The sequence below is a fragment of the Notolabrus celidotus genome, chromosome 15 (assembly GCF_009762535.1).
Source record: "Notolabrus celidotus isolate fNotCel1 chromosome 15, fNotCel1.pri, whole genome shotgun sequence".
Lineage (NCBI taxonomy): Eukaryota > Metazoa > Chordata > Actinopteri > Labriformes > Labridae > Notolabrus > Notolabrus celidotus.
Genome location: NC_048286.1, coordinates 7,330,499 through 7,345,122, shown reverse-complemented (window position 1 = coordinate 7,345,122; position 14,624 = coordinate 7,330,499). Strand labels below are relative to the sequence as shown.

At 39.9% G+C, this 14,624-nt stretch overlaps 1 protein-coding gene across 2 annotated transcripts; it reads left to right on the top strand.

Annotated features, from left to right (window-relative positions):
- Positions 1-3,313: 3,313 nt before the first annotated feature.
- LOC117826406 (sal-like protein 3) lies at positions 3,314-11,088 on the top strand. Of its 2 annotated transcripts, XM_034702427.1 has the most exons (5): positions 3,331-3,785; positions 5,902-6,492; positions 6,619-7,362; positions 9,105-9,725; positions 10,298-11,018. In XM_034702427.1, exons 1-5 carry the CDS (start codon positions 3,548-3,550, stop codon positions 10,345-10,347), a joined length of 2,244 nt encoding a protein of 747 aa, XP_034558318.1. In that variant the 5' UTR covers positions 3,331-3,547; the 3' UTR covers positions 10,348-11,018. The 2 variants fall into 2 exon arrangements, with proteins under 2 accessions (XP_034558317.1, XP_034558318.1); XM_034702426.1 differs by having other exon boundaries at positions 3,314-3,785; positions 9,105-11,088.
- Positions 11,089-14,624: the final 3,536 nt, after the last annotated feature.

Here is a 14,624-nt window from a genome sequence, read left to right as displayed (position 1 = left end):
AGGATTAGGGTTAAGATTAGGGTTAGGGTTAGGGTTAGGATTAGGATTAGGGTTAGGGTTAGGATTAGGATTAGGGTTACGGTTAGGATTAGGGTTAGGATTAGGGTTAGGATTAGGATTAGGGTTAGGGTTAGGATTAGGATTAGGGTTAGGGTTATGATGAGGGTAAGGGTTAGGGTTAGGATTAGGGTTAGGGTTAGGATTAGGGTTAGGGTTATGATCAGAGTTAGGGTTAGGGTTATGCTAAGGGTTAGGTCTAGGATTAGGGTTAGGGTTATGATTAGGGTTAGGGTTAGGATTAGGGTTAGGGTTAGGATTAGGGTTAGGATTAGGGTTAGGGTTAGGATTAGGATTAGGGTTATGATTAGGGTTATGACAGGGTTATGATTAGGGTTATGACTAGGATTAGGGTTAGGATTAGGGATAGGTTCATGATTAGGTTTAGGTATAGGGTTAGGGTTAGAATTAGGGTTGGGGTTAGGGTTAGGGTTATGATTAGGGTAAGGGTTAGGGTTAGGATTAGGGGTGGGGTTAGGATTAGGATTAGGGTAAGGATTAGGGTTAGGATTATGATTAGGGTTAGGGTAAGGATTAGGGTTAGGGTTATGATTGGGGTTAGGGTTATTATTAAGGTTATGATTAGGGTTAGGGTTATGATTAGGGTTAGTGTTATGATTAGGGTTAGGGTTAGGATTAGGGTTAGGATAAGGGTTAGGGTTTGGGTTATGATTAGGATTAGAGTTAAGATTAGGGTTAGGGCTAGGATTTTGATTAGGATTAGGGTTGAGATTAGGGTTAGAGTTAGGGTTAGGGTTAGGATTAGGGTTAGGGTTAGGGTTAGTATTAGGGTTAGGGTTAGGATTAGGGTTAGGGTTATGATTAGGATTAGGGTTGAGATTAGGGTTAGAGTTAGGGTTAGGATTAGGATTAGGGTTAGGGTTAGGGTTAGGGTTAGTATTAGGGTTAGGGTTAGGGTTATGATTAGGATTAGGGTTATGATTAGGATTAGGGTTAGGGTTAGGGTTAGGATTAGGGTTAGGATTAGGATTAGGGTTAGGGTTATGATGAGGGTAAGGGTTAGGGTTAGGATTAGGGTTATGGTTAGGGTTAGGATTAGGGTTAGGGTTATGATTAGGGTTAGGGTTTGGGTTAGGATTAGGGTTAGGGTTAGGATTAGGATTAGGGTTATGATTAGGGTTAGGGTTAGGATTAGGGTTAGGATTAGGATTTGGGTTAGGATTAGGGATAGGTTTGTGATTAGGGTTAGGATTAGAGTTAGGGTTAGGGTTAGGATTAGGGTTGGGATTAGGGTTAGGGTTAGGATTAGGGTTAGGGTTAGGATTAGGGTTAGGGTTAGGGTTAGAATTAGGATTAGGGTTAGGGTTAGAGTTAGAACCAGAACTAAAATCAAGCAAACAGTACCAGAACCAAACTCAAGCAAACAGAACCAGAACCAAACACAAGTAAACAGAACCAGAACCAAACTCAAGCAAACAGAACCAGAACCGAACCAGAACCGAACCAGAGCAGTTACAGAATCGAACCAGAACTGAACCAGAACCAAACTCAAAGAAACCCAACCAGAACCGAACCAGAACCGAACCAGAACCGAACCAGAACCGAATCATACCAGAACCCAAACATACCAGAACCGAACCATACCAGAACCGAACTCAAGCAAACAGAACCAGAACCAAACTCAAGCAAACAGAACCAGAACCAAACACAAGCAAACAGATCCAGAACCAACTCACTCAAACAGAACCAGAACCAAACTCAAGCAAACAGAACCAGAACCAAACTCAAGCAAACAGAAGCAGAACCAAACTCAAGCAAACAGAACCAGAACCAAACCGAATCAGAACCGAACCAGAGCAGTTCCAGAACCGAACCAGAATCGAGCCAGAACCAAACTCAAGCAAACCCAACCAGAACCGAACCAGAACCGAACCAGATCCGAACCATACCAGAACCGAACCAGAACAGAACTCAGGCAAACAGAACCAGAACCAAACTCAAGCAAACAGATCCAGAACCAACTCACACAAACAGAACTGTTTTGTGTGAGTTTGTAAACAAAGTAATCCTTTTTCATTTTAAAGGTGTGCTGTAACTCAAATAAAACCACTGCACACTAAAATGGCCGTGCAAAAATACCTTGTTGGAAAATTTCAGAACAATTATAGAGAAATGGAAAGTGAACGATTCCCAGATAAAAGTATTAAATATTAAAACAAATAAGGTAAATCTCTTTAAATTAGGGATGTACATTTAAAGCATTTTCCGTGATCAATCTTTGAAAATGTTAACGATCAATTATTGTTTAACCATTAAAAAAACGTGAACGTTTTTCTTGTCAAGAATAATGCCAAATGCGTTTTTTTTCCCCTAAATCAAATTTTCCTTCATGACACAGTGTATATTACTGACAGTATTAAACAGCTATGGATCATATTGAGGTGTTCAAAATGTTAACACCCTGAATATCAATGTGAGGAGCAGGCTTATAAATAATCTCTGTGGACGCATGGTCAAGACTACAACATGTGGATTTACTGCAACAGGACAACTGAACAGAGACATATTTTAGACTCACAGTGTCCAGTTTTCTTGTTCTTATTGAGAAAAAATAAGAATGTAAACACAGTCATGTGTCAGCCGGGAGCACGACCAGGTCAGAATCAGTGGAGAAAAACAGCGCTCGTGGAGACCTGTCACTCAGCTGCAGCCCCCAGCTGAGCGTCTCTGCTGTGTGTAGTCAGCTGATTCTGAAACATGCTTTAAACTTAAAACACCTCCTCTCAGTGAGTGACCAGAGAGCAGCGCAAGAGACTTAATGATGTTGAACAAGCAGAGTATAATGCAGATAGCGCCTTCTACTGTTTAAAAATAATATCCAGATACAAATTATGTTTAATCGATTTTAATCCACACTTATTGGTATCGATTTTTTACCAACTTGTGATATATCCTTACATCCCTACTCACCATTTTGCATTTTGCAAGAATCCTGCACTGTCCAACTTGCAGATACAAAAATTGTTGCAATTAAACATTTTTTATTTGCAAGTTGGACAGTGGGCTGGAGTATTCCAAATTATTATAAAGAAACAATCAATCAATTTGCTAATCCTCTTTTGCTTTTGTAAGTCATATAGTAGCATCCATATTATTTTAGCTAGTTTAAATAACCAGTTAAAAATTCCCTACAGGAGCTTTAATCTACATTTTTTTTAAATTGAGTTGACCTCGGAAGTGCCTCGGGAATATGCGTTGCGCCCCTCTACGTATGTTTACGGTATTTGTGACATCACTTCCGGAAATGGAGACCCTATGTTTATAGTTTGAACAAATTAACTGCTAACGTGTAGCGGTCCTCATGAAGCCCACACAAAGCTAGCAAATAGTCAGAGTTCACTCCGCTGTTTCTACAATGACCTGCTTCGTTTAGCTAGGGCGACTTATTCCCAGCCTGGTGTCCGACTATCAGGCTACTTTCCTCGGTTTGAAGTTGCAGCAGCATCGTTACTTTGTTGTTTGGGTGAACATGTTGAACGGCGTCGCTCTGCGGGCTCAGATCGCCTCTATCATCGACGTGTTATCCAAAGCTGCTGTGGCAGAAATCGCCAAAGTTGTGGAAGATGGAATGGGGGTGTTGCGGCTGGAAGTGTGTCAGCGGGAAAATGAGATCAAGAAGCTGAAGACCAACATTGAGGTCCTGCATACCGAGCTGCGATCAGTCCGGGAGAGCGGGATCCTGCGACCCGACCGCCGGGGGACAGATGGTGAGATTAACAAATCCAAATATACTGCATGCACAATAATAAATATGACTGAAATACACATTTTCTTTACACGTATCACCCTCTCACTGTGACACTGATAAGGGCACATGAGGACAAGGTTTCCCAGAGATGGAGGTGCTCAATCTCTGTTTTCTTGACTTTGATCTGACCTTTTATAATTTAAGTTACTTATAACATCAGCATCTTTGCAAGCCTCTGTCTAGACAAAGTGTTCCCTGGAGCAGTCTTTGCATTATGTTTTCACTGTTAGGATAAATGATTTTATCCAAAATAAAAAACAAACTAATTCTCAGGAAGGGACTTTTTTTTAACTTCGTCCCTCCTGAGATTTACATCTATTGTGCTCTTTATTCTTTCAATTACTTGTGCCAGAATAAAGTGTCAAACACACCTTGAACACACCTTGAGTTGCATAGGCTATACAGGCGACAGTTTAAAGGTACAGTGTGTAGAATTAAGTATAATATAGGAGCACAGACGTGGTAGAAGTGGAACATAATATTAATAAGTATATATTTAAATTAATGCGTACTCACCTGAATAAAAAACTGGCTTTGTTTTGTTAACTTAGAATGAGCCATTTAAATCTACATAAGAGTGGGTTCCCTTCAAGCGGCAACCTCCAGTCTAGAAATATGAAGCTCATGCGGAAGTGTTATAAACTGCAGTTCATTGAGAATCCACTTGAGGCTGGCTGCAGAAACACCGGAAACCACATACATACCCATTCAAAAAAGACGATATTTGAAGCAGAAATAAACATGTTTACAGCCTGGTACAAAAGACAAGTGTAGCCTGGATAGCTAATTTCTCCATCGGCACACACTGTACGGGGAGTGAATTTTTTTCTAACATGGTAATTTCAAAGATACTGAGATTACGAGTCTTCCAATGAGAGGGACAGCTGACTTGAGGGACAGCTGACTTGATTGACAGGTGGGAACTCTGTAGCTGTTGGTTAGGAGGTTCAAAGCCTGCCTCTTTACGTCACAATCGCTCGACAGCTGCAATATGGTTCCCACCGACGATTGGCCACAAAACAGCACTTAAGAAACACATGGGTGACGTCACAGATACTACCTCCATATTTTATACAGTCTATGGTCCCCCTTTATGGAGGCCGCCATCTTGCCATGTTTCTACAGCAACACAGAACAACAAAACTAGAAACATACGCATTTTTGTGTTTAGTGTGTGGCCAAGCATAATGCACCGATTGGAAGATGATGAAGAAGAAGAGAGTGGTTGTTTATGATGGTAATAACTTGACAAATATAGATCATATCTACCATGCATCACAGGAGCTTCTTGTCCTTAAAGGCCACCATCACTTCACTGACAAGAGGGAGCATGGGAGCGTTTCAATCTAGAATCTGAGTGTTAGTTATCACTAAGTACTCCCATTTCTACACACTGTAGGCTGTGGGATGATGATGTCTTTGATGTGTCTTACACTCTCCTCTGCTCACCTTGGTTGCTTGTATCATTTAACATTGCAGTGTTTGTACTGCAGAAACGTCCTTATACATAATGTAGTGATATAAACAGAGACAGCCACCATTTTGGAAGACTCCTGCTGTGAGGTGAACGTGTGATCGACAAGTTCCTGAAAGATCAGGGCCTGAAATGATCTAAAAAATGTCAGGAGTTCACGTGTGAAAAGAGCTCATATGTTGCTTCACACCAACAGCAGGATGCTCTAAAAACCTGCTCACACTTCACTTCCGCCCCATTCAGCAGGTAGACATATTTAAAAAGTAGTATGTGAATGGAGTTGAGCATTTGGCAGCTTGAGAGCAAATTTCTTCCCTTTGAAACGGGAAGAGACCAAAAACAGAGCAAAAAGAGGACTACATTTTGGACTGAACATGCAAACATAAGCTGAAAAGTGCTTTATTAACTACAATCACACAGTGTATCTGTGTTGTGAAAAAGTATTTAATTTTAAGTATTTTAATTTACCATTTAATCACAGATTCTAAACATGTTATAACACATTAACTGATTAATTAAATACACATAATGACACTAAATGACATAAAATGATCAGAGTATGAAATCCTTTAAACTCACTGCTCCACTCTTCGTCCCACAGATCCTCAGAGTGGTGATGGTGATGAGAGGAACCTGGTGGAAAATGTGCACGTTGAAAAAGAAGCGGGTGGCCTGTCCTTACCTGAGGTTCAGGTGAAACGTGAACCTGTGGAAGAAGGACGTGAAGATGCTGTACGACACCCTGCCCGGCCTTCCTTGTATGACGGAGACGGTGCTCAGTGGACACAAATATCACGATCTCCAGCTGGACACAAGAACTCTAACTTTTTAAATGTAGCGCACAGCTCCGTGTCATATCTTTCTGAACCTTCTCTGCACCCCGGTCTGGCTGAGCCCTGCAGCAGCAGCAGCAGCTCTGGAGGGTTTCAGCAGAGCCCATTCAGTCGAGGGCTGCTGGGCTACAGTCAGTATCGTAATGCTTACAACACAGCGCGCAGGAGGAATGTGAAGAGGTTTATATTTAAGAAAGGCTTCCACTGTCCGTACTGCGCTAAATATTTTGAGCGCTCAGGGCACCTGGAGAGACACAAGAGGATCCACACTGGAGAAAAACCATTTCGCTGCGAAGTCTGCGGGAGACGCTTCAATCAGAATTGTAGTCTGAAGGAGCACATGAAGATTCACAGACGATGTGAGTACAAACACTCTGTTTTTAAGACTTTGAACTGTGGCATATGTTCCTTTCTGTAAAGTTGAAAGTTGTGTGTTTCTCTTGGAGGGTAAAATCACTTGATATGATGTTTTTCTTCTCAAACAGGTATCCAGCCCCAACCAGCTGAAACCCAAATGAACAAGCAGAAGCAGATCTCTGAGCTGAATCCATGTCCTGATACTCATCGTCCTGAGGAAGAGAGCAAGACAAAAGTCAAGGAAGAGCACCCAAAGAACGCAGAGATAATCTCAACACCTGTACGAGTGAAGTCAGAGCCTGTAGAGGAGAACATCACAGAGCCGATGGTTCAAGGAGAGCTGAAGGTGGAGGAAGTAGACAACCTTAGTGAGCAGTACAGGGAGTCCCAGCAGTGGATGACCTCACTACAAGGACAAAACCACGCAGAGCTCAGCGGCACAGAGTACCTCAGCAGCTCATCGCAGAGTTTAACATCCTTCCCTGGGATAACTCAGCTTCTCTCTCCACCAGTGGAAGCTTCTTGTAGCACATTCCCATTCACAGGGAAACCATACAGGGATCAGAAGAACAGCATGATGTCTCAATCAGCGTACGGGTCCTCAGAGACGCTCATGATGTCCGGTGAAGCAGGACTGCATGGTATGAGTGGATCCATGCTGGATCATCAGAGGGGAGGCAGGCCCCTCCAGCTGATCAAACCAAAGAAATGCTTCCTCTGCTCGTACTGCGGGAAGATCTTCGACCGCGGTGGCCATCTGGAAAGACATTTACGGATCCACACCGGGGAGAAGCCGTACGGCTGCCAGATCTGCGGGAGGTGTTTCAATCAGAAGAGCAGCCTCAAGGGCCACATGAGGACGCACAGTAACGGTGAGACAGCTAATTTACAGTTATCATATCTGTCACAGTGAAGTGGACAAACATTGAGACAAGTAGACAGATTAATCTAGACTTTAAAAAGATCTCATAGAACAATAATGAACGCCCAAGCTGCTCCGTCAAACACATGAACACGCCTCCTCACTGCTCCTGTGGAGGAAGTGCAGCACATCCCGTCATTTCATGAAATACTAAATCAGTGGGACTTATTTTATAACTTTGGCAATAACTTACCAGAACTAAAAATTATTTGTTTCTTCAAAACTTACTGATGCATCTAAAATGAGCTTCTTATCCCATCTTCATTAAAGTGTCGCTTATTTTAAACATAAACAGGTTCATTTGATCTATTAAATATCAGAAAAATTGTCAAAATTAAAAATAAAGAAAGTAAAATAAAATATGAATACATTTAATTAATTAATTACATAAATTAAATTCAAAATCAAGGTTCAAAATTGTCAGCTTTTTCTCCAACAGATGATCTTTAATGCAACATTTTGTTTTCAGGTTTTAAAGAATGAGATTACATTTTTTAAAGGAACTAGACTCTGCTTTAACAAAAAATCCTGATTTGTTTGTAAACCAAAGCAAAAAAGCGTTCCAAAGAAAGGTTCACAGAAAGTTGAATTGAAATGTGTTCCAACAGTGAGATTTTCATCAGAGCATATCACTTTAAGCTTACAATGAGCCTTTAAATGAATAGTACAGGAGGTTCTTTCATTTTAATACAATTAAAGCAGCACATTAGTGCCACCTTTCTTTTAACACCTCCTCTGAATATTTAACAGCATCCTCCCTTTTTTTCATGATCAGTTTTTTAAAAGATTCTCTCTGATGACCAAACCTTGTTTTATTTGAATTAAATAATAATAAAAAAAAACACTGAAGGACATGGGATGGGATTTTAAACCTTTCAAATAAATTCAGTTTTCAATATCTTAGATTTACGTTAAAATATATATATATATATATATATAAAAATAATTAAAGTAATTCTTTAGAGTTATTTTAAAGGAATTTCATGTCTTTTCAAATATGTTTAATTTCTAGACCTTGTCTTGTGTAATTCTATGAAATGCTTGTTTAATTTTGCTGCTCATATAAAGAACTTTGTAACCAGTTTTTTTAAAAAGTGCTTTTTAGTTTAAAGTTTCTATTATTATATTATGCGGTAAGTTGAACTCTTTTGGTGATGGTATTTGCCAAAAACATTATGAATATGAAAATAACTTGTAGTTTATTAGTCATGAGGCTACTTGTGTCAGATTAAAAACAATTTCATGTTGCCTCTCTGATGATCTCCTGAGCTTTCAGCTGGATGACGTCTCTGTTGTCGGGCATATCTTTGGTTTTCTCTGACTTTCTCTGTCTTGTTGGGCTCGCCATCTCCAATCAAAACACTCTGTGATGCCATGTTTTTGGATGCTCGACAGTTTAACGTCTCTACTGCACTGACAATCATTGTTTTAAAATTTGCACCATCACCCTGCCTCAGTTAATGAAAAACTCGGCCTGCTTTTGTGCCTCTCCGTTCTGGATGTGTCTCCATCTTTCACTCTTCTGGCATTGTTGTTGTGAGTGACGGCTGGCCTCATGAGGGGCACACTCCCAGTGCCGTCCTCTATTGTGAACAAATACGTCCATCGAGAAAATTCCACTTTTTCTGAAATAACGGCATCCCTGTTTTTTTTTAAAAGTTAATCCATTAACTCCATCTGTTTGTTTTACAGGGGAGAACACAGATATGCTGGAGGGGCATCACCTCCTCTTTACCATGCCTGATAATCACCTTTTGAAGGACCTGGCAGAACCCAAACACAGACCGACTTCAGAGGAGCAGCTCCCTGGCTCCAGGTATACTGAAGCAGCTGGTGAGCAAGCAGTGACGGTGAAGCTGGAGATGAACGGGAAGGATTTTCCGTCTTTCAGTCAAACAGAGATCAATAACAGCGCAGGAGCACACGACCAGAATCAGCTTTGGACATCTGGGATGGAGAGTAGCAGGGATGTGTCCGAACAAAACGTCTGCTTACTCCTCCCTGATGTCAAGTATCACCTCAGTCCTGTTTCTGGAGCAGCCAACGAGCAGCAGGAGTTCACCTCACAGATTAAAGACCTGCCTTTTTTAGAAGACAGAGAAAAGGAAGACGTGATGCACAACGATCAGTTCTCAGTTATGGGGATCCAACCAAGAAGCTCTGCCGTGACTCTCGCACCTGAACTGCAAGACAAACACATCATACAAGCTGTGACTGTGAACGAGTTCACCGGGACAAGCGACAGGACGCACGAGGGAGGGGTGTTTGAATTTGAAATGATCACCTCAAGCAACAACGGAGAGAACTGCAGAGGTGAAGCAGCGAGGCAGAACTGGTTCATCTGCTCAATATGTGGGCAGAGCTTTGATACCTTCAGTACCTTTCAGAGACATCAGTGTCAAAGTTTGACCGGGCAGAGCCTCAGCTGTCACATATGTGGGAAGACTTTCAATCAGCTGAGCATCCTTAAGCTTCACCTTAAACTGCACTCTGAGTAAAACAATTTCATCAGCCCGGTTTAAATAGGTGGGAAATATACATCTTCTCCAGGTTGCCAAATCAATCTGCGCTTACAGAAATACTTCAAGCTTTAAAAAGCTCAAGTAAAAGTCAGCGTCTGTCACATATTAAAGCTCCCATAAGGAACTTTCAGTTTATATCAACTCTGGCGCCCCCTGTTGACAAAGTGGTGCTGCTAATCTCTCTGCCGATCTTTTCCAGTAGGATTCACTTTTTGTGAATGGGTGCCGTGGAAAATATAATTAAAAGCTGCTTTGGCAAATGCCTTGTCTGACGCCAACCCGGTGGCAGCTGCTACAGGAATGAAAAATTACTATATAGAAATATTCAATCTCACTCCTGATGGTCTGTTTTGATTTTCTTAGGTCATATGGAGGCATCTATATGGATTTCAGTGTCTTTCATGACCAGCTAGAAACCCCTCACAGGAGCTTTAAAGGTACAGTGTGTAGTTTTAACAGCATTTAGCAGAACAGGCTTAGTAGAAGTGGAATATGATAGTCACAAGTATGTTTAGATTAGTGTGTAATCACCTGAATTTAAAGATAATTCCGTCTTTATTAGCCTAGAATGAGCTTTTTTTTTATCTACTTAAGGAGTGGGTCCCCTTCCTCTGTGGCTGCCATGTTGCACCACCATGTTTCTACAGTAGTACAGAACGGACAAACTTGATAAAGACATACAGAATGTTGTATCGGGTGGATTGTCGATTGAAATACACCAGTTGGAAGACAAAGAAGGGGAGATAATTTGATAAAAACTTGACACATGGAGGTTCATACTTATTGTGCCTCACATGAGCTTCTTGTCCTCTAATTGCACAATATTAGAGCAAAGTAAAGCCTCGAAAGTGGAGCAGGAGGACTTCAGATCAGTTTCCTTAAAGCAAGACAGAATGTTTTTGTAGGACTCTGAATGCTGCAGGTTCAGACAGTGACAGCAGCTAGAGTACCTTACAGGTATTTACTGTTGGGGGCTGTGTTACAGAAAGGGCAAGCAAGATAAGATAAGATATAAGATAAGATATATTTTATTTGTCCTCTGTTGGGGGAAATTTCTTTTGCTACAGCAGCTTACAACACGGGACAGGGGAATACAACAATGTACTAACATAGTTAAAAAATATAATAACAGTAATAATAGCAATGACAAGGGTAAAATAGAATAAAATAAAATAAAAATAAATAAAATAAAAATAGAATAAAATAGAATAGAATAAAATAAAATAAAAATAAATAAAAATAAAATAAAATATGGCAACTATTACAGATATATACACACTATGTACACTTCTATCTGATAAGGTAGATCTAAGGGAGCGCTTTAATCTAGAATCTGATCGCTAAATATAATTATTTCTACACACTGTACCTCCTAAGTACTTTGAACAAAAGCTTTCCTGCCTCAGACCCAGAAGACTTCTGTCTACGATGATTGAGCCTTGATAATCAGACGGTTGAAGCTGATTGAGAGTGACTTAAATATTGTTAGGAGAAAGCAAAAAGTGTCAAATGTTTGAAGAGGCAATGAAGGTTCCCTAATCTTCTGATGGTCACTAGTTTCACTTAAATCTCCTGTGAGGAGAATTTAGCTAGTTATTAAAACCGACTTAAATCAATACTGATGGCTATATATGACCTCCAGAAGCAAACCAGACCATCATCTCTCAGAGCAGTAATCTCTGCATAATTATTTTAATGCTTACGACCAAGCATTAACACGTTGTTTACATATCCAAAGCAAATAATCCCAGTGAGTGACCTGATTGATTTTTAACAGAAAGCAGAAAGATTAATTTAAAATAGTGCGTTCACATGCATAAAATCAGCTACGGGATATGGGTTATCACTTCATCCACAGGCGGGCGCTACAATCAATGCAATCTGAAAGCTCCTCACAGGAGCTTTAATCAAATGTTTTGATTTTAATGATACTTTTCTTTGTATTTAATTATTCTGAATCATAGAAGCAGCTAAATAATATAATGTAACTGCTGACCACTGTAGATATTTATAGATCAGGCTCTGCCTTTTTTAATGTTAGACTAAGTCCGAATGTGTCATCACATTAGACGGTTAAGGACTAAAGTAGCCTCACTTCATTGAGTTAATTTCATTAAACACATTTCAGAATCTGTCCTGAGAGTAACCGGTTATGAGGAAGAGTTTTGCACTGTAACTGATCTCTTTATTGAAGAACAGATCTACATGCTTAATAACTTAATAAATGTACTGTCAGTATATTTGTTTTAAATGTAAGAAATATCAACACAATTCTTTTTACAGTATTTAGAGGATTTTGGAGATTTTACAACATTTCATCAGAGCTATCGACTTATTAAGATGAAGCACATGTTTCTTGTTTTTGTACATTGTTTTGTCTGTGCCATGTTAGGAGCTCACACTTTGATATGACGCTCTGCCGTTAGTATTTCTTACTTTAAGGATATGGACTCTCATCTGTATACTGTCTCTATAACTAAAGAATGATGACTAGTGTTTTATTTTCTGAAGGTGAAGTGAGGGTGAAACTATAAGTCATGATTTAAAGCCTTTGTTCAATCATCACAGTATTTACTCCTGAAGCAGTCGGACTAAAGTGTCTTCATTTGAAGTTGAACAGTCCTTCTGTAGCATCGTACTGTATACCTCAACTTATTATTGCCTTTAAGGTGTGTTTTGAAGTTGGCAAAATGTTCTGATTTAGTCTTTAAAAGTAAAGGACGTGATTTATTTTAGTTGAGGACATACACCAGACTTTCAATGACCAAAAACGACGACTGAAGACATGATAATAATGAAGTTAAAGCTAAATTATGCTGAAAAATGTTGCATTATGTAGAAGTCATGAAACCTGAAATACCTCACGGTGAACATAAAAGAGAATTTGAAGCCTTTCTTTGGTTAATTATAATCTTATACTTATTTATTATGGCCAGTTAGTTTTACAGGTCAGTGTTTTTGTTCACCAGATGGGAACTCTTAACACAGTCAGCGTTAAGCACTGCGTATAGAGCAAAAAAAACATGAAATGTGTTGAATAAACGGTTTAGTTCTGACTGAGTATTTGCTGCTGTTTGTGTTTGTTTGGAGAAGCTGGTCGGACTTGAAGAGGTCATTAAAACAGCTGAACAAAACGTAGCACTCCAGTCCAGCACACAGAGGGAGCACCTGTCCAGGGTTGACAGTGTGATTAGGGCTTACATTTTTCACGTGGGAACTGATTCTTATTTGCTTCTGCTGCAAGTCCAGAATTTTGCTGCAGAGTTGAGCAATACGACGATGACTGAAAAAAGTCACTAAGTTAATACTGGTATCTTTGTTTTCCATGATTTATGTTGTTTCCTGATTTAGTAGTTAAGTACACAAGCTCACTGATCAATCATTGTCATCTTTACATCCATGTGTTGCATGATTCACAGGCATCAAGTAACCAACAGTTTATCATACAGAATGTTAGTTTATGTTAATAAGATGATTTTTCTACTTTCAAATAAACTCAAAGGGAAGTTCAGCACATTGTGGAGTCTGGCGTCGGTTACTCCGGGACTCCGGATGTAGCATGTAGCTTCATTATTAGGGTCACAAACCAGGGATTAGGGCTTTTATTTCTAAGCTAAAAATCAAGATGTGGCTCTTTCAGATAAGCTTGTGTTTTGTCAGTTAATGTTGATTACATAGTCACCTTCCGTTTAGACTATTGTAACTCCCTTCTGTTTGGCCACCCACACAAAACCCTCCATAAACTACAACTGGTTCAAAATTCCGCACCGCCTCCATCCACCACATCACACCCATTCTACAACAGCTCCACATGCTCCCCATCACATACCGGATCAACTATAAAATACTTCTCCTCACCTTTAAAGCCATACATAACCTCGCCCCTCCATATCTCTCTGGCCTCCTCCATACTGCCACACCCGTCTGCACCCTCACATCCTCCTCATCCATCCATCCATCTCACTGTCCCCCCTGCTCGCCTTGTTACCATGGGGAGCAGAGCCTTCAGCCGCTCTACTCCCCAGCTCTGGAACTCTCTCACACCTGACATCCGTAATACTGACTCACTCCCACATTTTAAATCCAAACTTAAAACTCATCTGTTTATACTGGCTTACTCCATTTGACCACAACTGTACTGTCCATTCTTTAAAAACTTTTTAAATTGTATTTTATTATTGTTTGTTATTTAAACTCTGTGTTTGTTTTAATGTTGTAAGGTGACCTTGAGTGTCAAAAAAGGCACCTATAAATAGAATGCATTATTATTATTATTAGTATATTTTGCAGAAATGATTAATAAAGGTTTTCAAAACTGTGCTGGCATTGGATATCTGTATAGGGTTCAATAATGCAGCTGTCACTTACACATTGAATGGTGGAAAAAAAGGCCTACTAGCTGTTGCAAACATACTTTTAACTACAAGTCTTTAATTAAGCATATGTTTTGGGTGTTTTACCCAGCATTTGTCTGCATTGCACATTTTAAACAAAACTTCAAGCAATCCTGTTACTTTAAAGGCTGAACTGCTGCCTGACATACAGATGAAGGTTAGTTACAGGTAAACTAAGACAGGGAAGTTTAATTTTTCCTGAAACACCTTCAAGTAATGGTAAACAAAGGTGAGGCCATCATGTTTGTCTCTGCCTCTCTTTTTGTAATTTCACTGCGCCTCTATCTCTGTATTTA

Bases quoted from the DNA above. Each gene is read 5' to 3' on its own strand.
- LOC117826406 (XM_034702426.1), top strand. From the start codon at position 3,548: ATGTTGAACGGCGTCGCTCTGCGGGCTCAGATCGCCTCTATCATCGAC. The intron at 6,493-6,618 runs GTGAGTACAAAC...CTTCTCAAACAG, and splicing joins CATGAAGATTCACAGACGAT to GTATCCAGCCCCAACCAGCT. The intron at 7,363-9,104 runs GTGAGACAGCTA...TTTGTTTTACAG, and splicing joins CATGAGGACGCACAGTAACG to GGGAGAACACAGATATGCTG.